The following is a 27548-nucleotide window of genomic DNA, read 5'->3' as shown; positions in this document are numbered from 1 at the left end:
CGCCACTGGGGGCTCCACCTTAGAATCATAGAATCAAAGAGTTGGAAGAGACCTCATGGGCCATCCAGTCCAACCCCATTCTGCCAAGAAGCAGGAATATTGCATTCAAATCACCCCTGACAGATGGCCATCCAGCCTCTGTTTAAAAGCATACTAAGAAGGAGCCTCCACCACACTCCGGGGCAGAGTTCCACTGCTGAACGGCTCTCACAATCAGGAAGTTCTTCCTCATGTTCAGATGGAATATCCTTTCTTGTAGTTTGAAGCCATTGTTCCGCGTCCTAGTCTCCAGGGAAGCAGAAAACAAGCTTGCTCCCTCCTCCCTGTGATTTCCCCTGTCATTATGTCTAGTCATGTCCGACTCTGGGAGAGGTGCTCATCTCCATTTCTAAGCCGAAGAGCCGGCGTTGTCTAAAGACACCTCCAAGGTAATGTGGCCGGCATGAATTAATGGAGCGCCATTACCTTCCTGCAGAAGCGGTACCTATTGATCTAATCATGCTTCCATGTTGGTGCTCATCTCCATTTCTAAGCCGGCGTTGTCTATAGACACCTCCAAGGTAATGTGGCCGGCATGAATGCATGGAGTGCCATTACCTATTGATCTAATTTCGCTTCCATGTTGGTGATAGCATGATAGCTGGGTCCGGAAGCACGGAGCATTATGCACATTCCACAAAGGTGGTTGTGAATAAGGGAAGGGGAGGGCACACTGAGGGCGGGAATATACGTTGTAGTTGCATTTGGTGGAAGAATAGAAAGGAGGGGAGGATTAGGATAAGATTTAGGGTAAGTGTTTGGGGTAGGGTGTTCCACTGCTGAACGGCTCTCACAGGAAGTTCTTCCTCATGTTCAGATGGATTCTCCTCTCTTGTAGTTTGAAGCCATTGTTTTGCGTCCTAATCTCCAGGGAAGCAGAAAACAAGCTTGCTCCCTCCTCCCTGTGGCTTCCTCTCACATATTTATACATGGCTATCATATCTCCTCTCAGCCTTCTCTTTTTCAGGCTAAACATGCCCAGCTCCTTAAGCTGCTCCTCATAGGGCTTGTTCTCCAGACCCTTGATCATTTTAGTCGCCCTCCTCTGGACACATTCCAGCTTGTCAATATCTCTCTTGAATTGTGGTGCCCAGAATTGGACACAATATTCCAGGTGTGGTCTAACCAAAGCGGAATAGAAGGGTAGCATGACTTCCCTAGATCTAGAGACTATGCTCCTATTGATGCAGGCCAAAATCCCATTGGCTTTTTTTGCCGCCACATCACATTGTTGGCTCATGTTTAACTTGTTGTCCACGAGGACTCCAAGATCTTTTTCACACATACTGCTCTCGAGCCAGGCGTCACCCATTCTGTATCTTTGCATTTCATTTTTTTCTGCCAAAGTGGAGTATCTTGCATTTGTCACTGTTGAACTTCATTTTGTTAGTTTTGGCCCATCTCTCTAATCTGTCAGGATCAGTTTGAATTCTGCTCCTGTCCTCTGGAGTATTGGCTATCCCTCCCAATTTGGTGTCATCTGCAAACTTGATGATCATGCCTTCTAGCCCTTCATCTTAAGTCATTAATAAAGATGTTGAATGCAACATCTTTGTTGAACCTTGGTGGTACAGCGTGTTAAGCCACTGAGCTGCTGAACTTGCTGGCCGAAAGGTTGGCGGTTCGAATCCTAGGAGTGGGGTGAACTCCCGGTGTTAGCCCCAACTTCTGCCTGGTAGTTTGAAAACATGCAGGTAATATGAAAGCTGGGTCCAGAAGCTCTAAGCGTTATGCTCTTTACGCTTAGCTCCTTCAGAAGCGCTGTTTGCGCAACGCAGAACAGAACATAGATATTATAGCAGGAATGTAAGAGTTCTTTAATGGTAAAACCCTTACCCTAAACCTTACCCTAGCCCTAAATCTAACCCTTAACCCTAAAACTAACCCAAAACCTAATCCTAACCCCTAACCCTTACCCTATCCCAAATGATACCAAATGAGAGACTCCCCCCCCTAGGCACACAGAAGACTGGGCGACTTGGAAGGCACTGAACAGACTGCGCTCTGGCACCACAAGATGCAGAGCCAATCTTAAGAAATGAGGCTACAAAGTGGAATCCATGACATGCGAGTGTGGAGAAGAGCAAACCACTGACCACCTGCTTCAATGCAACCTGAGCCCTGCCACATGCACAATGGAGGACCTTCTTGCGGCAACACCAGAGGCACTCCAAGTGGCCAGATACTGGTCAAAGGACTTTTAATCAACTGTTTAGTGTCTGTTTGTTTGTTTTGTTCTGTTAGAAATGTAATACGATTGTCTGGTTGCCCCTGACACGATAAATAAAATACCCTACCTCAAACACTTACCCTAAATCTTATCCTAATCCTCCCCTCCTTTCTATTCTTCCACCAAATGCAACTACAACGTATATTCCCGCCCTCAGTGTGCCCTCCCCTTCCCTTATTCACAACGACCTTTGTGGAATGTGCGTAATGCTCCGTGCTTCCGGACCCAGCTATCATACTATCACCAACATGGAAGCGTGATTAGATCAATAGGTAATGGCACTCCATGCATTCATGCCGGCCACATTACCTTGGAGGTGTCTATAGACAACGCCGGCTTTGAAATGGAGATGAGCACCTCTCCCAGAGTCGGACACGACTAGACATAATGTCAGGGGAAGTCACAGGGAGGAGGGAGCAAGCTTGTTTTCTGCTGCCCTGGAGACAACGACGCGGAACAGTGGCTTCAAACTACAAGAAAGGAGATTCCATCTGAACATGAGGAAGAACTTCCTGAGTGTGAGAGCCGTTCAGCAGTGGAACTCTCTGCCCCGGAGTGTGGTGGAGGCGCCTTTTTTGGAAGTTTTTAAACAGAGGCTGGATGGCCATCTGTCAGGGGTGCTTTGAATGCAATATTCCTGCTTCTTGGCAGGGGGTTGGACTGGATGGCCCATGAGGTCTCTTCCAATTCTATGATTCTATGAAACCTTTGCCTATCCTAACTTAGGGCCCATCTGAGAAAGGCAGGATAGAAATACCATAAATAAATACATTTATGACATTTCTACCCCATCTTTCTCACCCTGGAGGGGACTCAAGGTGGCTTTACATACAGGCAACAATTTGATGCCCTAAAACACAATTTACACCTTTTTTTTGTGTCAGGAGCGACTTAAGAAACTGCGAGTCGCTTCTGGTGTGAGAGAATTGGCCGTCTGCAAGGACGTTGCCCAGGGGACGCCCAGATGATTTGATGTTTTTATCATCCTTGTGGGAGGCTGCTCTCATGTCCCCGCATGAGGAGCTGGAGCTGATAAAGGGAGCTCATCCGCCTCTCCCCAGATTCGAACCTGCGACCTGTCGGTCTTCGGTCCTGCCAGCACAGGGGTTTAACCCACTGTGCCACCGGGGGCTCCTCAATGTGCACTTAAATAAATGTATTTAATCTGTATGTACACTTAAATGTTACATATGAACACTTAAATAAATAAATGACCTTGGAGATGTCTATGGACAACGCCTGCCCTTTGGCTTAGTAATAGAGATATGCACCACCACCCCAGAGTCGGACACGACTAGATTTAATGTCAAGGGGAAACCTTCACCTTTACTATTATTTTTACTTATTTTTCCTTTGATTAATAAAATTATTATGTATTCCGAGATATAAAGCCATCAAGTTTCCAAATCTTATCATGTATTGCCTCTCCATACAACTCAAGACTGGTATAAGAAATGGTCTGTTCTATTGACAGAGATGATAGATATAGCATTTTGAATCAGGCTTTCCACACGGTTAAATCGATGTAATGACTTCATGTGGAATTGCTGTTCCAGGAAGGAGGAGGGAAATGGGGAGGAGGGCATGGGTAATGGGTGACACACATCTAAGGAATGTGCAAAGTGTCATATAAGGCAAAGTGACTTTTGGAATAATGTATATCAAGATAAGAACTGTATGGCAATAGTTTGTTAATCAAATTGATGTATCAACTAAAATAAAGAAGAATAAAAAAGATCCTGGGATATTGGGCCTGTCTGGAAGGGCCCTCAGTTAGGGTAGGTAAAGGTAAAGCTTTCCCCTGACATTAAGTCCAGTCTGGTCTGACTCTGGGAGAGGTGCACATCTCCATTTCTAAGCATTGTTCATAGATACCTCCAAAGTCATGTGGCCAGCATGACTGCATGGAGCACCGTTACTTTCCTGCAGATTATTGATCTAATCATGCTTGCATGTTTTCGAACTGCTAGGTTGGCAGAAGCTGGGGCTAACAGTGGGCTCACCCTACTCCCTGGATTCGAACTGCCAACCTTCCGGTCAGCAAGTTCAGCAGCCCAGTAGTTTAACCCACTGCACCACTTAGGGTAATTCTATCCAAATACACCAGGAGTAAACTCCATAATCAGCAAAAACTTACGTGTGGTGAGGAGGAATAGCCTTTTAACCTTTAGGATGGTTGAGGATAGTAGAGTTGATCTTAAGGTTCAAGAATTTTATTAAAGTAAAAAAGAAATACATTCTTGATAGAAAAGTCTTGAAGCGAACCAACTTGCTAAATCTCATCTTCTCAAGAAGGTAAAAGGTTAAAAAAGTCAGTGAAGCTACATTTTGCCCACAGAGGCAAAATGCGTCCTCACAGGGAGAAAGAAAAAGGAGGAAGGCCATGTTGGAGACCGCGTGGCTTTCCCGGGACAATTTAAACTTAAAAGGAAGTTCCCTCACAGAATTCCATTACTATGTCATCAAAGGGGGGAGGAGAGGGAACTTTCTAGCTACTCACCGAGGACTAGAAACATTATGAAACAATGACTTGTGCTGTCCAGGGATGAAGCTGAACACAAGGCTTGAGCCCCTAGTCTTCCTCCTGGAATGAAGGGCCCCTGGCTGGAGGCAGAGGCTGGAGACAGCCTGGGGTTTTGCTCACCCGCATAAAAAATGAGGGGTGGGTGTGGGTCTCAAGCCCCTTGTTGGACCGTTATGCTGGGCCCACAGGGACCTGCTGGATTCTTCAGAGAGAATCACCCATTTTGTAGTGGGGCACCAAAGCAAATTATTATGCTGTTACGATTATTGTTATAGTTTCTGCTCAAAGAACCCATGCCTCTTGTTATAGGGCAGCCACGTTCCACTAGCATGATTCAGCCTCTACTAAATTCCCTGACTTTGATCTGGAGTGAAAGGGGGATGCTACTGCCACCCGCTGGGCACACAACTTGAGGGGTACTCAGCCTGCAGCTCCTCTCCTGTCTTCCCTGAGTCTTTCTGCTTTTCAGTGGCCTGCATGCAAAGGTCCAGCTGCCAGAACCTGTAGAGCCACCACATTTGTCCTCAGTGGTGCCTCCTGCCCAAGGGCTGTGTGGATGGAGGTCTGTGTGTTGCATCTTGTGCTGTGAGGCCCACATCCTGCTCAAGACGGGCTGGGAAGAAGCTCCAACTGGATTGTACTGTGAGAGGAGCCACAGGCCTATCAATGCTCTCATGCTCAAGAGGTCATAGGGCATGCACCTTGGTCCTCTCCACCTGACTGCCATGTCTTGCTGCCATGTAACGTCAGTAGTGAGGATGCCAGCAAACATCATTGCCTTCAACGGCACCACAGACCCAGGTACGCTTCAAAATACACAGCTACTGGGCAGAGACTAATTCAGATTTCAGTACCCAACTTAGCCACACTATCCTACAGGTCAAGGGTCAACGTAGTAGATTGCAAGCAAGGTCCCACCATTTTATCATAATAAGCCAGATGTGAACAAAACATCAGTTTGCAGCTCATAAATCTATTACAGTGACCTGTCAGTGTCCCCCGTCGCAGGGTAATTGGTTAATCCAAAGCCGGGCCTCTTCTTCTGGCAGACCTTGCACGCTCTTTTCCAAAACATCAATAAACCATCTGGTTTGACTAGTTAATCAAACGACTTTATTCAGTCCAAAGCCATTTTTTCTTAATAAAAACAGAGTATTTATCTCCATGACTATAAAAGCGGGTTGTTTTCAACTGTTCACTTACAGTTAAGAAGCACATTTTGTCTAGATTGATTTCCAATGCTTTGGTCATATCCTGTCACTTTCCATTTCTTGAGCACAGCATCTCTGTTTAGCTACTTAGCAAGGGAAGCTGCAGCCATCTTGGCCCGAGGAACTAGTCTGGGAAAAAGATGTTTATGGGGAGAACCCGTATGGCTAAAAGGGTTACCTCATCCCCGTTGACAAGAGCCATGGTCAGCCTCTCCTCTTCTGCACCCAGAGCTTCACTCCCAGAGCTTTGGCTTGCAGGCCCCATGGCCTCCCAGGAAGCCTCACCTCCAGTTGTCCCAGTTTTATTCAGGAATTGGGACCCATTGCAGTAACCACCCTGCAAATGGCTTCCCTCACTTACAGCACTTTCCATTTTTGATTCTTGAGACTAGAGGAGCAGACAAAGGAGAGAAAGGCTGGGAAGGGAGGTGGCCATCCCTCTCTTCCTCATGTTTTGCAAGTGCTGCCCTACAGGAGGGCAACTGGCAAATGGAGGGTACCTGGTTGGAGTTAGCTGCACCTTGCATTGCAGAGGAAGAACAGACTCAAGAGAAGCTGCAGAGCCCAGAGGGTGAAGCCAGCCCCACAGATCCCTGTCCAAGATACCCCATCTTTCTCAAGGAGGGACTGCTCTCCTTCCACCCCAACCCCCACACCTTGGCCTCCCACATGGCTTTTGGGCTTTCCCCTTCACTTTCGGGGGGTTTGTATGCTGGCAGGATCACCCATGCTGCCCCTCTGTGGCCTTTCTTCCTAGGCTTCCTTTTGCAAGGACAGCTGGCTAGGCCCAGGATGGGTCAACCTCTTGATTTGATTTCTCCCAAGAACTCTATTCTCTTTTATGGTGGTTCGTCTTCCATATTGGGCCATAGACACCTAGATCCCTCTGACCAGAGTTTGTCCAAGCTGCCTCCTGAATATGCTTTGGGGCCACTGTCCAGGAATGATGTTCCTGAACTACCAGAGGAGACCACTGGCCATTTGTTTCATGGCAGATGATGGAATGGGAGTCTCTTTCATGCTTGGACCCCAATCCCGCACCCCTGGCTCCCCCTTGCCTGCCACTGTCCTGCTTTGCCTCTGGGCCATTTCACCAGCGGTGGGGTCCCGCTCCGTCCGGTGCACGCATAGGGGCTCCTCTGTCTTCCTGCATTCACACATTCCTGGGGACAGCCGAGACAAAGAGCTTTTGCTCATTTCGTTTTTTTAATGTATCACAATGAGCAGGAAACATACTTGATGAAATATTTTCAAAGGAGTATATTCAATTACCATCTACAATCAACTTAACTATGACAACAAAGTGTTTTGTGACAAAATCTTGTTGTTTAGAGTTCTGTGTGGTTTTTCTGTTATTTGTCCGTCTCCAAAATGTTTTGGTACAGTTCGAGATCAGCATCGTTACAGTAACAAAACAAAAAAAAAGCTAACAAGACTACATTATAGAAAAAACACCAAGAACATCATTTTTTGGTTTCACTTGCTCTAGTTTTTGTACATTGCAAAGGCTGTTCATAGACCTCTTCACCTCATTTATGCTTTCGGTTTTATCCAGCTGCGCCCCTCAACCGAACCGAGCAGATGAGAAACAGTCAAAGCTTGAGTGCCGTACAGGGCTGCCCCTTGGCCTGGCCAGGGGCCATTGGCCCTTCCACCTCTGGTCAGAGAGAGCCCCTGCCATCCTGCCGCCCGCTGTGACCTTGCCGGGACCCCCTCCAACTCATTCACTCGCCTGGTTGTGGCCAGCATCTCCTTTGCGGGAGGCATCTCCTTTGCGGCAGGTGCCCCTTGGCCAGCACCCCTCTCCCCCGGTCTGGCTACAAAGGAGACAGGATGAAGGCCAAGGAAGAGGGCCTGTTGGGACGGGGCAGTCTGAGAGCCCTCCTGTGCTCCAGGGGGACCGTTGGCTCTCGGAGAGACCAACAGCAGCCAGACCCCCAGGGTTATGTTGAGAGACACCCTGAAACACCCTTCAGAGGGAGGGAGGGAGGGAGGGAGAAAGAGAAGGTGATCATGAGTGTCATGAGCTCACTGAGCAGGGGAGGGAAACTGAATGGATGCAAAGCAGGCTACCAAACCTGTTGGGGAAAGCAGGTGTCCAACTGGCAACTGATGCCACGCAGGGAACTTAAAACAAAACCAAACCGATATGGTTCAGAGTAACGTACAACAGTTAAATGGCAAAAAAATATATATCTATATATATATATTCATAGAATTACAAACAAGTTAAAAGAATGGAAACCAAAACTGTACAATTTTATAAAGGTTTTAAAAAATGTTCATCTCAAGCAGGGGAGGAAAAGGGGTGTTTGTGAAGGGGAGGCCTTTGCCTCTTGCCTATTTGTGACCACTTATGCTACAAGGGCCCTATGCTGCATTTCTCCCTCTCTCCCTCCCTCCTCAAGAAAGGCCTACACCAGTTCAATGAGAAGTCTTCTGTTAAGCTCAGGAGGTGCCCTAAGTAGGCGGGAAGGGGCAGCGGATGGGAGGGTGGGAGGAAGGAGAAGGCAGAGCCAGTGTCTCTCCCAGCCCCATCTGGTCCTTCCAGGGGCTACGTAGAAAGGGGCCAGGAGAGGCAGCCCCTCCCCAGATTATTCACAGTCTATGTTCCCTTTTGAAGCATGCAAATGGGGGTGGGCGAGGAGGGGTGTTCCCATGGGGAGGGGCAGGAAGCGGGAGTTCTGGCCAGGAAGTGACCCTCTACCCTCTGTTCCCCGCTTCCCAAATTGGACCATGTCACAAAAGGGGGGGCGCGGAGGAAGAGAAGGGGAGAGGAATCTGTGGCTAAGCACTCCCCCCCCCCCCCCGACCCTGGCTATCCTCTTGCGCTGCACTCCCCTTGCCTTTGGGGCGCTCAAGATGCCTTTGGGTTTTGGCGGGGGGCAGGAAGCGCCCAGGGAACCCACCCCTGCGCTTTGTGACCTTCAAACTGAGTCTTGCGGCTGAAACCGGAAAGAAATCCTGAAGTCGAAAGAATCCTTTTTGCTCATTCTGCACCAGTGGTGAAAAGGGTTGTCTTTGGATTTTATTTAAAGCATGAATTTCTTTTTTTTTTTTTTGAGGAAAGGAATAAACCAAACAAAGCAGGGAAAAAAACATAACAGACAAATCCTTGGAAAAGGAACAAGTGCACCCTAGATACCCCAACAAAGGCCAAAGACGCTTCCAAAACGGAGTCTCTGAAGCATTTACAAAACGAGGAAAGGAAGTCCAAAAGAGGAAAACCAAAGGCGGAGAAGAAAGAGAAGAAGACAGAGTTAAGTGCACAAGGGTAACAGACATGTATACACCTTAAAAAGTTTCGAACCCCCAACAAAAATATTCTGCAAGGGATCCTACTGACCCCTTGGAAACCCTTTGAGGTTTTTTTTTCTCTCTTTAGTTTTTATAAAATAATTCTGCGTCTGCCCTCCAAGAAAGGAAGGCAGCGACCGGAAGTGGAAGAGTACAGGAGGCGAAAGGGGTCAGGTACAAAGGGTTGGAAAAGCCTAGGCGGCGCGTCGGTGGGCCGGATCCTACCTGGCTAGGAATGGACGAGACAACACCAAATGAGAAGCCGTCAGCTGACCATACAAAAGCTAAATGTACACAAAAGGGTTCTTTTTTTCATCTTCTTCTTTTAAATCTACCATACTGCTTCAGTTCATTTCCAATGCAACAATCTACTCAACACCAAAAATGGTCATATCTATCATAAATACAGAAAGTCAGTTGTTTTTAAAACTTATGTTTAAGCTCCAAGTCCATAACACTCTTTGTGTGTTGCTGTTGCTGTTGTTTCCTTTGTTTGTTTGTTTGTTTTGAAAAGTGGGAGTGCTGAACTTTTCCCCCTTGAAATTGGCTTCAGCAGAAAAGCTACCCTTAAAATCCCCAGAAAGCTAACTCAGTTCACATTGTTTCTCTCACAAATACTTACTGCCCATTTTTTTTTAAATAAACAACAAAATTTTCCTTTTCTTTTTGGAAAAAAAAATCAAAACCAAAAGAAATTATATATATATATTTATATAAAACAATGATTCTGAAAACCGAACAAAGTGTGAGCGATTGACCTGAGAATAAAAAGACGTTACATTTCTTTCTCTTTTTTTCCTTTTAGCAAGCCATTGGTTTCTGAATGCTAAGACAGCAAGAAATCTAAAACTGTAACAAGTGGTCTGCTTTCCCATACAGTTATGCCGGCCTCTGCTGTGCTCTCAGGGGGCTTGGGGGGTGCGTTGTTATTATTATTAGTAGCAGTATTGAAAAGAGGGGAGGATGGAGCTCCACAGACGGATAGAGAGACGGACAGACAGAAGGACAGGCAGGCGGGTGCTGGAGCGGGCAGAGGGCCCCTGCCACCGGGGTCAGTCCCACCTGCCTCTCAACAACCAAAACGCAAAGAAAGAAAGCCATGGGGGAAAATCTGCCGGCATCGGTATATGGGAAAACAACCCACACTCCGCTCTTCTTTTTTTCTTTTTCTTTTTTTTTTTGGTTAGAAGCTTTGGAATTGCAATTAGTCTGTTTTTGAAATTGGTTTGTTAATATTTTTAAAATTCATTTTGTTTAAATTGTTCATCTTCAAAGCTTACAATCTAAAGGTGTCCATCTCTACTGGGCCAGTGAGGCCGCCGCTGTCCTGGGGGGGGCAGACCGGCCCCTCAGGCCCCTCCCTCGCCGGGCTAGCCGGCCTGTCCAGCGTTTGGCTAAGGTCTGAGTCAGGCTCCTCCACATAGTTATTATCTGTTGGCATCGAGGGCTGGACCCCTGAGGTGCTGCATGAACTTGAGGTAACCGTTGAAGATGAGGAGGCAGGAAGAGGAGGAGGAGACGTGGGCTTGCCAAGGGTGGCCCCCTGGCCGCTGGCTGCTGAGGGCCGAGACTTCCTGGAGGCGACAGCGGAGGCGATGGTGGTGTGGGGGGACGATGGTGTGGTTGTGGTGGCGGCGGCGGCGGAGGAGGAGGGGGGCGAGGCGGGGCCGTCTGCGTGTGAGAGAGCGGCAGGCTGCGAGGTAGATGTGGTGCTGGGGTCGGGGAGGCAGGCGGAGTGAGGTAATAGGCTGGGGTGCTCTTTGGCGTTTCTTGCTGCTCTGGGGATTGTTCGATGTCGGTGCAGGGCAGACTCGAGGTGCTGTCGGAGGGCCTCTTCCCCGCACACCGTGCTCTCGCATGCCACGCACTGGTACTGGCTGCCGCCGCCACCCTGGCCACACGGAGCTGGCACGCGGAGCACCATCTCCTGCAAGTTGGCCGCAGACTGGCCGAAGGAGCAGACGGACGACTTCTGGTGGTCACTGGCCGCCTCCTGGCTGCTGAAGCCCGCCTGGCACTTCCGGCAGACCAGCCGGTACTGCACCTTTGGGACAATGAAGGGGTCGCAGAGGGGGTCCACAGCGCCATTGCGCTCTGCCTCAGGCTCTTCCAGGGGCCTGGGCAGGAGAGGGGGCGTCTCATGGGGGGTGGGTTTCTGGTCTTCCTGTTTGGGGGGTTCTTTGGCAGGATCCTTTCCTGGGGTGGCAGCCCCTGGTGGGACCGGGATTTGGCTTCCTTTGGGCTGTGGCAGGGTTGGTGGCTGCGGCGGCTGAAGCAACCTCTGCTGCTGCTGCTGTGCTTGCCTCTGTTGCTGCTGCAGCGCTTCCTGCAGGCTCTGCTGATATTGCTGGTACTGCTGCAAGAGAGACCCTGGGTTCAAGCCCAGCAGGGCCTGCGAGAGTGCAGGGCTGTAAGGAAACAGCCCTTCCATGCCGTACATGGGCTGGAGGTAGCCGCTCTGCAGAGCCCCTGGAATCTGGGGAGCGTAGTAGGGGGAGAAGCCGGGGACAAAATAGGGGAGGAACTGGCTCGTCAGCAAAGCTGTGGGGTCCGAATTCAGAGCTGCCTGCAGGGCCTGGAGCTGGCTAGGCTCCAAGGCATATTCCATGGTTGGCAGCGCCCCAGCAGGGGGGGCCGAGGCCTCCACTTTGTCTTTCTTGGGGGGTGGAGGGGGCTCCCCCTTGCCCTTGGAGGCCTTGTCGTTCTCTTTTGCCTTCTCACTGTCCTTGTCCTTCCGAGGGGTGGGCTGGAGGGCTGCTGCCGTCACTGGGGCTTGTGCTGGGGAATGGGAGCTCAGTGTGGCCGAAGGCTGCTTATTTGGTAATCCAGAGGTGGGGAGCCCAGGTGAGGGGACGCTTGTGCCAGGGAGAGCCATCAGGGTGGGCTTGGGTGAAGTTAAAGCTGCAAAGAAAAGTAGAATCAGTGGGGGGCTTCTGTTCAGGAGCCCTAGAGAAGGAACAAAGCCCACATCCCGCCTCAGGGAGAAGAAGGAAGCCACACACCTTCCTCTGGGGTCCTCTCACATTCAGGGCCTTGTCAAACCCCTTTGGGGGGCAGAGGGGAAATAGGCTGCCCTTTGATAATTGTTTCCCTCCTCCATCTCACCCAAAGGGCATTTGTGGGGGTGAGGGAAAGCACCCCCAGTGCCAGTACAGAAGACGGGATAGAGGTAGGTCACACCAAGAGGAGAAGAAGGGGAAAGAAGGAAAGGTCCTTCTGTTCCAGGTGAAGCTACTGCCCTTGCAAAGGGCTGGTGGGGGAGTCTCTTTTCAGGAGGAGGTGCTTGTTCTGCTTGTGGCCTTTCTTGCATCTGTTTCCCCTCTCTCCAAGAAGACCACAGCAATCCAGAGTGGAAAGCTGGCCTGGGCCAAAAGAAGCCACAGCAGTGTTTGTCAGAAGCAACCACCACAAGAGAGCTGAAGGCAACCCCAACCCACCAAAAACTCTTTGGACCTCATCACATGAGGCTTGGGGTCTGTCCTAGGACGCTTCCAGTATGGAGCCCATCACATGATGCAGGACTACTTCCCTTTGTGTTCTATTCTGGAAGCATCCTAGGATGGAGCTCAGAGAACATGGGAGGCTTCTTGTGTTCTCATTGAGTAAGAAGGGGGAAACACAGGGGGAAGCCGGGCAGCGACTGTTTCCCTTATGGGATGGGGAGGGGACGATGTGGGGTGTGGGATGACAGTTTTCCCCGCTGCCCCACAAATGCTCCTGCTGTTCCCGAGCTTGAGGACCTCAATGTGATGAGGTCCATTGGATGCCTTCCTTAAAGGCAGATGGGGCTCAACTATGGGGCACCCCTTTCTGAGCCTGACAGCCCAGAGGTTCACTCAGAGCTGGTGACGGGGAAGGGGAGGAACTCACCTGTGTTTGAGGGCGTGAAGCCTGGCAAAGAGGGGCTGTTGAGGCCGGGCAGAAGGACGGGTGGGATACCCTGAAGAGTTGCTGGGTAGGCGGTGGGGAGGTTCAGCGTCTGCAGTGGGGAGCCGTCGAACATGCCTTGTGGCTGAGCGGCCATTCCAAGAACTTCGTTGGCTTTCTTTATGCGGTCCAGCTCCTGCTGTGCCATTAGCTGCCTGACTGTGGCTGGGTCAAAGTACTCCTTCTCTTTGTCTAGCTGGCTACCAATGGTGTCCTTCACTTTGGAAATGTGCTGCTGGGAGAAGATGTGGTCCCGCACAGACAGGCGGGCGCTGTATTTGATGCCACACAAAGTGCATTCTGTCTTGGGCCCCTCGTAGCTAGTCTGGTTGATGCCAAAGTGCTTGGCCATGCTGAGCTTGGCCTTCTTGTCCTTGGCACGAGCATTCTGGAACCAGACCTGGACGACTCTCTTGGGCAGCCCGATGTCATTGCCCAAGACCTCGCATTCCAGCATGGTGGGTGTCCGGTAGTCGCTAAAGCATAACTTCAGCACCTTCAGCTGGAGGTTGGTCATCTGTGTGCGAAAGCGCTTCTGTCCCAGCCGCTCCCCGCTCTCCCTGGACTTGCCGGTTGAGCCGCTTGTGCCAGGGCTGGGCGAGCATGGGTCTGCCAGGCTGGAGGTCTCGCTGTAGTCCACGGTCCGCTCATCATAGTCCTTGCTGTAGTAGCTGGGTGCTGGGCTGACCAGGCCAGAAGACAGCCTGTCCTCGTACTCCGACATAGCGATCATGGCGGCCTTGGTCAGACCCTCACTCGGTCCCAATCCACACTTGACTTCCGTGGTGCTGTCATTGTCCGCGTTGCCCTCATCGCCCGTAGTGGTGTCTGTGATGGCTGTGTTGACGGAGGAGCAGTCATCATTGTCTAGTTTGCTCGGATCGAAGCCCAGGTGGACCGAGGACATGGAGGGGCTCTCAAAATCTTCCATCCCTTCAACCTTGATGGAGGACGGACTCAGCAGGGCCCGAGGGGAGAGGTCCAGGGACTTGCCCACCGGGGAGAGGGGCATGCCCTGGCCATCGCTGCTGCCACTGGGGGTCACCAGATGGGAAAAGCTGGCCCCATCAAAGAGATCCCCCCTCCCCTGGAGTCCTCCATCACAATCCAAGAGCATGGCAGAAAGAGTCAAATTGTAGCCAGCCCGCTTAGCTTCGTGCCAATGCCGGGAGCGGATGTGTGCTTCCAGTGCCGTCTTGGCTTTGAAGAGTGCCCGGCAGAAGGGGCACCGCCGATGAGCCTGGGCAGGGCCCAGGGCCCGGAACTGCCCCTTCCGCTCCCGGGCCCGGGTGTTCTGGAACCAGACCTGTACTACCCGCTTCTTCAAGCCCACTTCATGTGCGATGTGGTCCAGCATCTTCCGGGTGGGGTTGGAATCCAGCAGGTACTTCTGGTACAAGACCTCCAGCTGTTCCGGGGTGATGGTGGTCCGGAGGCGCTTATCCCTTTGCGGCTCCTCCCCGCCAGTGCTGCTGTCATTCTCCCCAGGGCTAGCGCTGGCCTTTTCCTCCAGCTTCCTCTTTAGGGTGCTGACAGTGGAGGTTGGAGTGGAGGGCGAGGTGGCAGAACTAAGGGGCAGTTGAGACAGGGTACCAGAGAGCAGCTGGCTGGCCAGAAGCGGGTTGCTAGGGTCAAAGAGCATGAAAGGCATCTCGAGAGTCCTGTCCAGGAACTGGGGGTGAATGAACTGGTTCTGGGCACTCAAGAAGTGAAGCTGCTGATGCTCTTGCCAGTGCTCAAAGGAGGGGAAGGCCAGCTTGCACTGATCACACTGATAAGGGATGAGCTGAGGAGGCAGGTTGGCCAGCGGCTGTGGCGTGGAGGTGTGCAGGGGCTTAAGGGCCAGGTGAGAGAGCTGGGCTGGGGCAGGGTCGGACTGAGGCAGGGTGCACTGAGGAGGTTGGGCTGGCTGCTGCTGCAGGGGGGGTGGGGAGGCCTTTGGGTGCCCAGAGCCAGCCTTGGCTTCTCCTTGCTCTAGCACCTCCTGCTTTGGTTGCATTGGCTTCTCTGGAGTTTGGTTTTGCTGTGTGGTTGGAGGTTCAGGTTGCTTTGGTTTCTCATCGGTTGCTTCCACTTTAGAACTATAGGTGACAAGATCTTCATCAGCCTCAGTGGTGACTTGGGGAAGGAAGGCCAAGGAGGAGGAAGTCGAGGAGGAAGAGGAAGTCGAGGAGGAAGAGGAAGAGGAGGAGCAGGCAGCGTTGGCGGAAGGTGTAGGGGTGCTATAGGCCTGTGAGGGCATTGGGGTGCTGCAAGAAGAGCTGGTGGGGGTTAGGAGTTCTGCGGCATCCATGGAGTCCTCGTTCTGGCTGTCCTCCTGGCCATCCTCATCCTCATCCTTGTAGCACAGCTTCTTCTGGTGCTTGATCAGGTCGAAGATGCGCTGGAAGACAAGGCTGCACTTCTTGCACTGGTAATTGAGGTTGCTCGTTCGGATGTACCTGTCATTGCTCAACTCCCGCCTCTCCCCATCCTTCCCATCTCCCTGATTCTCATAGTTCTTCCGGGCCTTCTGCCGTGCATTCTGAAACCACACCACAATCACCCGGGTAGGGAGGTTGAGCAGGTTAGAGAGCTGTTCGAATTCATCATCCTTTGGGTAGGCATTGGCGTCAAAGAAGTCTTGCAGGACCCGCAGCTGGTAATCAGTGAAGCGGGTCCGAGAGGACCTCTTGCTCCCCCAGTACTCATGTTTTTGGGGCTCTGGGGAGGGAGGCCGGGAATCCACCTTCAAGTCCTCCAAGCTGGTAATAGGGGGGTTGCTGAAGTTATACGGAGAATCCTTATTGCGCTGGCGCTCTTTGAAGAGGGTGTTTCGGAACCAGTGCTTGATCACCTTCTGGGGCAGGCCAGACTTGTCCGCCATCTCCTTGATCTGCTCCTCACTTGGAGAATTGTTGATATCAAAGTACTGCCTCAAGACCCGGAGCTGGTCATCGGTGATCCGCGTGCGAGGCCTTTTGTTTTGCTGCTGCTGTTGCTGCTGCTGCTGAAGAAGGCTCGGTGTGAGCTGGTGCTGGTACAACTGAGCCAGATCTGCTGGCAGAGACTCAACGGGGCCCAGTTGTGGTGGCAGCTGGGCTGGCAAGGTCTGCAGGGGCATGGTCTGCATCATCAGTGGGGAGAAGAGAGGCAGCTCCATGGGCATAGAAAGCTGGGTGAGGGATAGGGATGGCTGGGCTGGTACAATGCTGGGAGAGGAGATGGGTGGAGCTGAGACTGGGATGGTGGGTGTGGGGGGCTGCTGGGGGGGCGCAGCTGGCAGGGGAGGCGGCGGCAGCGGGGGAGGCGGTGGGAGTGGTGGGGGAGGCAGCTCGGGTGTCTGGGGCCGCAGTGGATACAGCTGGTCGTAGTGCTCACGATACTGCTGGGCAAAGCTCTCTAGCTGCTTGAAGGGGAAGTAATGTTGGTGGACATGCTCTTGGTGACTCTTCAGGATGAGGATGTTGGTGAAGAACTTGCCACAGGAGTCGCATTCCAGCTTCTCCACGCTTTCTCCTGGATCTGCCTTCCCTGCCTTCTTTTGAACTTTCTGCTTGTTCTCGTTGTACTGGATGACCAGCTCGAACCCAAAGTTTTCCAGTAGGGCCTTTGTGGCATTTCCCCGTGCATCTGATGCTATGCGGGGAGGAAGCATAGAAGGTTCCCAGGGTCCTGCCGGCACCGCTACCTGCTCTTTGGGTTTGTCTTTAGGCTTGAGGCAGGTGTCTGGCATGGTATCCTTCCTGGGGGATCCCCTTTCCTCCTCCTCCCTGTTGGCCTGCTCCCTTTGGCCCTCATTGTCCTTGCACTTCTCCTTCCCAGCGACTTTGTTGCTCTTGTCCAGGTGTGGACTCTGCTGGAGGAGGACACAGTGGGGCGGCTGCAGCGGTGGAAGCTGCTGTTGCTGCTGCTGCTGCTGCTGCAGGATGTGTGGATGGCTGAGCTGGGGCAACTGCACTTTTAAGTCCTCCAGCAGGCTGGGCCCAGACCCTGTCAGTGTGAATGTGCTGCTAGTCATGGGGGGCAAGCTCACCTCTGGGTTCAGCTGAAACTCTGCACTGGGGATGTAGAAGGGAAAGAGAAGGTGGTGCTGCTGCTGCTGGAGCTGAAGGAGAGTCTCAGTGGTCATTGGGAAGTGAGGCAGGAGCCCTGGGTTGAAAAGCTGGGACTGCAGAAGTGCCGCTTGTTGCTGCAGTTCTTGCTGAAGCTGTGCCTGAACATGGGCCTGTGCCTGCGCCAAGTTATGTGCTTGCTGCTGCTGCTGCTGCTGCTGTTGTTGCTGCTGCTGCCGGGAGGCAATCATGTCAGCCAGCTTCTTTCGGTTTACTTCTTTGGGTTCCACGGATGAGCTGGAGGTGGTGGCAGGGGCGGTGCTGGCACTGAGGGGTGTATTGAGCAGAGGGATGCCCGTACTGTCACAAGAGACTTGGCTGAGTGGGCTTGGGACGGGTGCTGCACTGGTGCTGCTTGTGCGGGTTGTGGCAAAGGATGTTGGGGCCACGGCTGGGGCAGTAGTGGTGGTGGAGACGGAACTTATGCTCACAGGACTGGAGGAACCCATGGAGATGCTGCTGCCACCACTGGCCGCTCCCCCTGTGGCGCCTCCCCCCACCGCCTCCAGCTTGGCTGCCCGTGCTTTGGTCTGGTGGAGGACTGAGCGCATGTGGATCTCCAGAGTGGAGCTCTGGCTGTAGGCCACACTACAGGTGCTGCACTTGAAGGGCTTGTTGTCAGGGCTGTTGGTGGGCTCCAGTTGACCTGTGCTGGACTCTTGGAGGGCTCGCTTCAGCTTGTGCAAGTGGGAAACAGAGTTGTAGTGGACCAGAAGAATGTTCTTCTGTGTGAAGGATTCTTTGCAGACAGTGCATTTGTACGGGCGGGACGGGTCCAGGAACTTCTCCATGGTGAAGTTTGGGCCCTTTCGGAAAGGGAGAGCCCGCTTTGGTTCTGAACCGGAGTCCTCCTGCACAGAGCCAGAGTCGCTCCCTGTGGGGCTCTGCTTGTCCTCAGAGTCGCTCTCCTCCTCCCTGTCCTCCTCGGTCAGCAGGCCATGCTCCTCAGCCAGTGAGGGATCCCCCATGGCCAAGAGGTCCCCGTTCACCAGGAGCCCGCTATACAGCTGCTGGATGTCTGCCTCACTCAGCTCCAGGTGGCTGCTCTCCAGATGCTTCTTGAGGGCCTGGAAAGTGCGGAAGCTGCGCTGGCAGAGGCAGCACATGGTGGCTGCACGGATCACGTGGTATTGGGAGTGCAGCTGGAGCTTCTCAATTGTCTTGAAGGCCAGGCTGCACTGGTTGCAGCGGTATTTGTAGACGTGCCGGTCAGAGACAGGAAGCTGGGGCCGCTTGGAGTGCGCTTCATTGAAGTGGGCCTGGAGGGAAGTGGAGCTTTTGAAGGCCTGGCTGCAGCCCTTCTTCCAGCAGAGGAATCCCACCTCCTCCCTGGCCAAGGCCTGGTCTGGCACCTTTGGCTCTCCCTCACGCACTGGGAGCTCGGAAAGTGGCGGTGGCAGCAGCAGGGCTTTGCTCAGGTCGTCCGAGGTCTCTGTAGAGAGGCAACCAGGGGAGAGAACAGAGAGTGATACATCTGCCGTTGCTTCCATAAGGAGTATGATCTTCCTGCTATCATTTAGAACTGGGTTCTCAGTGCGCAAGGGACCCCCAACAGCCCTTTCTTTCTCAAGTGCACCACTGCCAAGCCCCTGGCCATAAGCTGGCAGCCCAGTGAACATATGCTTTGCTTCTCCTTGAGGATATTCAATGCTCGCTGCTTCCAGGCTTCCCAATCAGCCCAACACCCAAACCATTACACCACATGGACTCTCAGAAGGCAGCACAGGAACAGTATTTGCATGTGGCCTCAAAGCAGAAAGGTGCATCCCCTTCTCCTGACCCATCCCTTTGTAATTCCCAAGAAGCAGCCCAGGTGAACTCAAACATGCCAAGTGACAAATCTCCCGAAGGTGAACACGGGGCATCCCACCTCCCTGGCAAAATTCCCCTCCAAGACCATTATGCAAGTGACTGACCGGACAGCTTGGCTGGCTCATCCGTGCTGGCATTCCCATCCCGATCTGGTGTTGCAGCTGGGATGAACATGCTGCTGGGCATCATGACCTCTGGCGTCGTCACCTGTAGAGGCCCAGAAGGAGACAGACAAAAATTGTCTTAATTTCCTTGGCCAAGGAGGACATTTTGGCAATATCAGAACAACACCTAAGGTGCCAAGCGATGTTTCTTTTAAGAATTGGCAGAAGTTGGAGCTAACAATGAGAGCCTACCCCGCTCCCCGGATTCGAACCGCCGACCTTTTGGTCAGCAAGTTCAGCAGCACAGCAGTTTAACCTGTTGCACTACTAGGCTCTCTTTTTACCCTCATAAGAGACCATCCAGGTACATGTCCTGGGGGAGAAAGGGGGGCAGGTATGTGAAAAGAATGGCCCTGGCCCTTCCCACAGGAGTGGGACTCCTTGTGAGGACCTTCGGCAGCAATCCTCTCAGGGCATGCGGTAGGACAATTCCTGGATGCATCCACCCCCCACCTGCTGCCCTGAGCAAAAGGGCCAGAAGAGGCTCCTTGAGAGCAAGTGGCTGTACCGGATAGGTCCAAAGGAGAGAACCCATAAGCATGTACAGAAAAGCAGAGCATATGAGGAGACAAAGCTCCAAATGCTTTATTTACATTCCTCATATGCCGCACATACAGCCCTTTTACTGAGAAAAGAAGGCTCACGGAAACAAGCTGTAGTTTTAAAAATCTACATCTGGAAGCTCCAGAAGACCTTTGTCCAACTGAGCAAGGACATGGCTGGAACCGGAGCACCCACCCTGTGAGAAAGAGCTCCAGGCCTGAGGCATTTTGGTTTGGGGGTAGGGGGGTGGGGGGTGGACATGACCAAGAGGTGTCTGTGACTGCAAAAGTGGAAGAGGGAAAGGAGAGAGAGAGAGAGTTGAAGGCCCAAATAGCTGGAGGGCCGCAGTTTGAGGATGCCTAATATAGATACATTTATATAAGAAGATTTATGTGTCAATGGTAGATAATTATAATAAATATTTACATGTATATTACTAATCCGCTAACAAAAGAAATTATCTTTAAGGTATCTATATAGTTGGCTGTCATCAAGAGTAGAAAAAATAGAGTTTGAATTAGTTAATTGATAAAATAGGGAGAAGAGTTGGAAGAGAAGAAAAAAGGGACAATATAAGAAGATAAAAGAAATCAACGCGGATCCTGAAAGATAATCTGTTACTCTTGTTAGAGAAGATATCCTAGCTGGAACTTTTTTCTTTTACTTTACTTCCTTCCCATACTAAAGAATATGTATAATGATACTCCCTCCTCCTTTTTGTCGTTGACGATATAATAGACTCGTGTAGAACTATTTACCTATCATGGCTCTGTAACTTACTGGATATACTCAAGGATAAACTTAGTTTTTCAGCCCTTTTTATGCTGAAAAAGCCCCCCCCCCCCAGTTTATACTTGAGTCAAGATTATTTATTATTTTACTCTGTTGTTGTTGTTGTTGTTTTGGTTATTATAACATTTATCATTTTACTCTATTATTATTTTTACATTTATTATTTTACTCTATTATTATTACATTTATGATTTTGGTCTATTATTGTTATTATTACATTTTGGTCTATTATTGTTATTATTGTTATTATGGAGCCCCTGGTGTTGCAGTGGGTTAAACCCCTGTGCCGGCAGGACTGAAGACCGACAGGTTGCAGGTTCAAATCCGGGGAGAGGCGGATGAGCTCCCTCTATCAGCTCGAGTATACTCGAGTATATACAGTACATACTATATCCTGTGATATTTCCCACCTTTCTCTTCTTTTCCTCCTTTCTAATTGTATATTTGAGTTTAATTTTTTTCTCTTTTCTGAAAACAAACTAAAAAGTTATTTGCAAGAAAAGAAAAGAAAAAAGGCTAGAAATCTAGGTCAGTTAGTTAAATGGATTGCCAACAGGTTACAGATCTGGCAGAAGAAAGAATTTCCCTAAAGAATGCCCAGTAAGCTGATGGAATTCACAACTGGGAGAGGCGTAATGCTTCACATTTACAGGGCATCTGTAGATGTTTTAAGCACATTCATGGAAGGTGTTCTTTCAGGGCTGTTAGTCATGGCTGCCTCAGGCAGCTCCTTGATTCATACTGCAGTGCCCCAAAGGCAGAAGGAAGGATAAACTAGCCAAGAAGTGGGATGGGAAGTTGGGAGAGAAGGAGGAAAAGATGGGTACGATCACCAGAAGAATACCTCTCTCTAAAAATGATGAAAATGATTCCAGAGAGGCCAGTGGAGCAGGGGAGGAAATAGAATCCAGCCCTACGTTGCCCATTATTACAGCAAAGCACAGTCTTTCCGCAGGAACCTAGGAGGGTAGCCATCCAAACCAAGAGACTCTATGATGGATCAGTAATTGTTTTCATACACTTTAATTAGAAAAACTCAGATGGCTACGAATAATAATGGAAAGAGAGGCTTGTGCACTTGAAAGGTTGAAGTCAATCAAGTGTGAATGACGGCAAACACACACAGAAAGAGAGAGAGAGAGAGAGAGAAATAGAGAGAGGGGAGTCTTTAATCATAATTCCTGATTGGGATTCAAGAAGGCAGTAAGCAGCGATTCTTTGTCTGCCTTCACCTTCCATCAATTAACTCTGCCTGAAATATAATCATCAACCTCACGTGCTTCTCTGCATCTCAATCTGGTGCTGCTGCTGCTCCATCCAGCCCAGACAGTCCTCCTCTCCTTCCCCGTCCCCTTCTTCTGATTGGGTTGAACTCACCAGCCTGTCTCTAGTGGCATATTTATTTATTTATTTCACATATTTGTACCCTGTCCTTCTCACCCCCCCCCCCCCCCCCGGGAGGGGTGAGGGTTTTGGCGGCTTCACAATAGGCATTCATTCAAATGCCAACCACGGTCATAAATAGAAAACACTTAAAACAATTCATTAAAAATATTACATTAATAAGACATTTGTTTAAAATCACACAGGTCAGTCCATTATCATTCATATCACTTGAGTCTTATTCTCGATTGCTGCCTGTACTGTTTGAAAGCTTGCTCCCATAACCAGGTTTTGAGTTTCTTTTTAAAGGACAGGAGGGAGGGGGCCAATCTGATGTCACTGGAAGAAAGTTCCATAGGCGAGGGGCCACCACTGAGAAGGCCTTGTCCTCATCCCTACCAGTTGCATTTGTGATGTTGGTGGGATCGAGAGCAGGGCCCTCCCAGATGAACTTAAACTTCGTGATGGTTCATAGTGGGAGATATGTTCAGATGGGTAATCTGGGCCGGAACCGTTCAGGGCTTTAAAGGTTAAAACCAGCACTTTGAATTGTGCTCGGTAGCAGATTGGCAGCCAGTGGAGCTGGCGTAACAGAGGGGTTGTATGCTCTTTGTAAGCTGCTCCAGTGAGCAACCTGGCTGCCAATCGTTTGACTAGTTGAAGCTTCCAAGCAGTCTTCACAGCCAACCCCATGTAGAGTGCATTGCAGTAACTATTTGTGATATAACCCCGCATATCCAAGACCAGTGAGACTGGGATGGCTGGGGGGGGGGAGGGGGGCACCCAAGGAGCCATGCTTCACAAGCCCCTCCTGCCCCAGAAGGGCCCAATTGGGACAGTCAGTACTGCTCTTCAGGTCCCTCTCTCTAAAAGATACCATGGAAGAAAGGTGCACACACCTGGAAGAGGGACACTGGGGGCATGTGAAGGCAAAGTAATGCTTGTCTCACTCTTTAGCAGTCTTTTCCTCTGCTCCTTTCCCCTTGCCATAATGGCCTATGGAGGCTTAGCCTTGGACTGGTCTCAAGGGCTCTTAGTTGTCACCCCCCCCCCCCCCACACACACACACCAGTCACCACAAGCTCCTGCACTCCCTCTCCCTCATATATCCTCCTAGCAAAGCCTCCTGCTTCTGGACTGCCTCCTTCCTGCATTGGTCCCCTTTGTTGGTCCCAGGCAGCCCCCCCCCCTCCTTCTCCACCACCACCACTCCTCCATTTCTACCCTCTCACCCCTCCCTCTACAGCTGAAACCTAATTGGTGCAAAATGAAGCCGGCGGCAGCAGCAGCAGCAGCCAGAAACTGAAGAGACCCATTAACATCTCGGCTGGCTGTCCATGCTTTGGGGAGGGGGGCAGTGGTGGGGGGCTTGCAAGATGAGGTTCCAGAGCCAGACAAAGGAGGCAATTTCCATTACAATGGAGGCGAGGGAGAGCGGGCAGCAGTCGGGCTGGAGAGAAAAGCTTCATTAGGCTCAGAGAGGCAAAGCGATGGCACTATACCAAGGTCACTTCTAATTTAGACCACCTAATTGGCAAACATGGCTCCAAATGGCTATCATCTCACAGGGCTCAGAATTAATGAAGGCCGATTATTTTCATTACCTTCATCGGAGATGGAGAATGAGACCGGGTGGGTGGTGGGGATGAAGCCAGGAGAAAAGAAAGTGGCTGAATGTCAGTAGAAGGATGGGGGGGGGGGGGGCAGAGGCATGGGGGAGCAGCACCCAGACTGTGGCCAAGGAGCCAGGAGGAAGGAGGGGATGGAAGGTTCAAGCCCTCAGCTAAAACAAAACAGCCTAATAATGCCAAAGGGGCCAAGAGCCCAGCTCTTTGCTTCCATCCGGCCTGGAAACCAGCAAAGCAGCAAGCCCCTTCATGGCCTGTCAGTAACTGAGAGGGTTTCCAACCTGGTGGTACCTGCTGGGGAATCTGAGCTGTTGGGCTCAAAAAGAACACTCAATTGGGGTGATTCCACCATAAATATAGCAGAGTACCAAAAGCAAACTTCATAACCAGCGAAGATTCACATGTGATGAGCTGGGATAAGCTTTGATATCTTAGAATTGCAGAGTCAGAACTTTAGGTTCAAGAATATTGATTGAAATAAAAGAAATACATTCTAGATAGAAAAGGTCTTGGAGCACACTAGCTTACTAAGTCTCATCTTCTAAGAAAGGTAAAAAGGCAACAAGTCAAAAAATCCACGTAGCTACATTTTGCCTAAAGAGAGAGAGGCAAAATATACATCCTCAATGCAAGGAAGAAAAGGCAGAAGAAACAATGGCGGTGAAAAGGCCACATGGCCAGCCCAAAGAAGTTCCCTCACAGAGATTCCATCTTCAAAAGGGGAGGAGATAGTGGCAAGGAGGAGGAGAAAAGACAAAGCCTTTTTTTGGTAAACATGCATAGGAATGTGGTGGAGGAATCCCTCAGCCTAATCCTATCTCTAGTCTAGTTACTCATTAAGGACTAGAGACTTGATGTCACAAGAGACTTGTGCACTCCAGGGATGAAACCCAACAGTACCTGCCCAGGGATTCCGGCTCCTGGTGAAAAGAGGAAAGGAGGGAGCAGCAGAAGCATCCTCAGCAATGAGGTACCAGAGTCCCATTAAACATGGCTTGGATGGCCTCCCTCCTTCCCTCCCTGCCGTTCCCAGTGGAAAGCACCCCAGCTGGGGCAGAGACACCCTGCTGCCAGCCTCTGCCTTCCTTTCCAAGGGGAGCACCTTTCACTGGCATCTGAGGGCAAGTAGACTACCCTGAAGGATGTAGCAAACACTTTCCCCACATACCTACCGGAACTGGCTTATGGCTGGCCAGAGGCAGCAATGGGATGGAGGGTGGCTGCCTGACCCACAAGGTGGGAGGCCCAGCATACTTGCTCAGGCTCCCTCCTTTCTACCACCTGCGGCTTCTAGAAGGCAAGGTAGGTCCAAGGACCTGCACTCCCCCATGGCAGGGGCAAAGGAACCCGGACAAAGGGCCCTTGCAACTGGGTGTTGCCTGGGCTCTCACCGTTAAAATTAGCTTCTCCACACAGTCTGGGGACACGCTGTGCAGGTGAGTGAGGTGCAGCTGCAGGTGGATTTTGTTGCTGAGCATGTCCTGGCAGAGTGGGCATCGGAGCATGGGCTGGACGGAGTGCTGCGTCATGGCGTGCACCCGCAGCCGGTTCACGTCGGTGTTGCAGTACTTGCAGTAGGGGCACTGGTACACCTGGAAGGAAAGGGGGAGGAGCTAGGCTGTGAGGCTCGCCGGTGGTCAATGGAGGGAGGGGGTCCTTCCTCCAGCCCCCCGAGCCCCCCCCCCCGGCCTGACCCCAATTGCAGGAAGCTCCCCATCAACCTACAGGCGGCTTCAACAATGCTGCTCCCCATGACATTTGGTAAAGCGGGGGGCATGCACTGTCACTTTTTGGGGGGAACAGCACATAGTTACCCCAGGGACTCTCTCACCTGTTCCAGCTTGGTCTCGTCTGATGTTCTGGGCCATTTGGTAACAGGGGACTCTGAGCTTCGTGGAGGCAGAATGCGCTTGGACGATGCTGGGGCCTCTGTCAGCTCCTTCTCAGCCTGGACAGCTTGTACTGCAGAAAGAGCAGAAAGACAATGATGGGAATGTGGACTGGAAACTCACTGGACCTGGAGGGGCTTGTGCAGAATGATGGCATTCACAGGCTCACTCCTGTTCACACCTAGAGCTCTGCTGAGCCCTCTAAACTAGCTTGGCGTCCTCTCAGAAATGCCACACCTGATTGGTATATAACATCATGGTTAGGTCATGACTGAGCGAAGAGGAGGGCACTCCAAGAAGGGAAAGCTGTGTAGAAGCCACAGAAAGTGGGTGCAAAGATGACCAGACGTGTGGGGGTAGCTGTCTTGCCTCTGGAGCGCACCAGCAGCAAGAAAACACTCCAGTGTCCCCTGACACACTGCAAAGAGCAGTGCTTCTCAAAGGGATGAGACAAACACCAGCTGACAGTGTACCTCAACTCTTGGGGCTGCCCTACAGGTACAACCAAAGCAGCCCCCAACACATTCCAGGCCTGATTCTCACCGGTGCTTCTGGGATCATTTTGGAGAAGGGACTCAGGTGGGGAACAGGTCCAAATGGAAGGAATCCCAGGCCAAAAAATGGAAGAACATGGCGGACCCCCTCTGCTCTCTGTGTGAAAGCCTTGTTAGCACCATCTTCTTACCCCCCCCCCCCCCAAATCAAGGCTCCTGTTGCAATTCAAAGATATAAGGGGATATTAAAGGTTATGGGTGATGCCAGGAGACAAGCGCATGTGTACTCCCTTCTCTCCATTTCTTTCAGACACACAAGCGCTTGGCCGGAATGGCCACTCCAACCCACAGGCACCCAAACACGGCTGAATAAGGCAGAGCCTGTTCCAGGAAGTGGACCCTCTTCCCAGAATGCCCACTCCATGACCCTTGAACCATGCCCCCTGGAGTACATAAATTTGCAGGGCATCTATTATTTAAAAACTACAAGGACAAGCCTATTACGCACAGCCCCCACAAATGTACACATTCAGAACAGTACTTTAATCTGTCTCGAATCGACTTCAAACCCATTTCGCCCTTAATGGGAGTTATTCATTTTCACTTGAAAGGTAATATATGACAGCTGGATATTTAACATGATGGATTGGCTGCCGATTAACTAGGCGGTTTAACGCTCCTCCTCCTCCTCCTCTCTGGCTCCCCCCCTCCCATCTCCACTCCCCCCCCCCCCCAAAGATGCAAAGGAGGTTCAGAGAGCGAAGTTTGTCAGAAATCACAAAAGAGGCCATAGAGATTAGCCCAGCATGTGAGCAACGCCCAGGAGGGGCCATCACCCATTCATTTGTTTGCCTGTTTCGATGTGCAGCCAGCTGCTAGTGTGCCTCAACCATTCTGCTGGCATTTTACCCCATTCTTCATCAACATCCTAATTAAAAATACTAGTAATGGCCCTCAAGGGGGAGGAGGATTCTTGAGTGGAAAGAGATGGCCATGTGTTAAGAGGCACAGAGGGCTCCCCAAACATGTGTAGGCAATGGCTGCTCTGCAGAAGCGTCCCTTGTAGGAACAGAGAGGGTTAAAGGCAGAAGGAAATGTGGAAGGGGTGGATTTGTCAGTACTTTTGTGCCCCTCAAAGCAGGTCCTCACCAGCAGAAAGTGTGGAAAGCGATGGGAGTGCCCAGTTGGAAGTGAGATGAGGGAGACGCGCAGGGCAAAACCTCAGAAGCAAAAGCCAAATGAAAACCCACAGATCAGGAACTAACCAAGAGGAAGAAGACCAGGTAGGGCAAGATGGGACATGGCTATGCAAAGGGTGGGGAGTCAACCACATGCGACATGGATGGAGCCACACCACAGGGAACCCATACCCCAAAAATTTGTTGGAGAAGTATTTGATCCACTTTGTTCCTAAAGTGGAAGCCACCTGCTTTGGCTCTGGCATCAAGGTCAGAAGCCAAAAAGGGTCTGAAGGGCTGGCGGACCAAACAGACACAGAGAGAAAGAATACCAAAGTGGCAA

General features: G+C 51.1%; 1 protein-coding gene across 4 annotated transcripts in view; it reads right to left on the bottom strand.

Annotated features, from left to right (window-relative positions):
- Nucleotides 1-7249: 7249 nt before the first annotated feature.
- The window catches only part of ZFHX3 (zinc finger homeobox 3), a 206888-nt gene continuing 186589 nt past the window's right edge, over nucleotides 7250-27548 (bottom strand). For all 4 annotated transcript variants that reach the window (XM_060788469.2, XM_060788470.2, XM_067471081.1 and 1 more), the window contains 5 exons: nucleotides 25476-25606; nucleotides 25036-25236; nucleotides 19239-19341; nucleotides 13172-18754; nucleotides 7250-12202 (listed from right to left, as the gene is read on the bottom strand). In XM_060788469.2, coding sequence (XP_060644452.2) covers nucleotides 10578-12202; nucleotides 13172-18754; nucleotides 19239-19341; nucleotides 25036-25236; nucleotides 25476-25606 — 7643 coding nt within the window. In that variant the 3' untranslated portion in view covers nucleotides 7250-10577. The remainder of the gene's footprint in view (nucleotides 12203-13171; nucleotides 18755-19238; nucleotides 19342-25035; nucleotides 25237-25475; nucleotides 25607-27548) is intronic.

The sequence above is a fragment of the Anolis sagrei genome, chromosome 8 (assembly GCF_037176765.1).
Source record: "Anolis sagrei isolate rAnoSag1 chromosome 8, rAnoSag1.mat, whole genome shotgun sequence".
In the NCBI taxonomy this organism is placed as follows: Eukaryota; Metazoa; Chordata; class Lepidosauria; order Squamata; family Dactyloidae; genus Anolis; species Anolis sagrei.
Note: the sequence above shows the minus strand (reverse complement) of the source record. Positions and strands in the feature narration are given on the sequence as shown.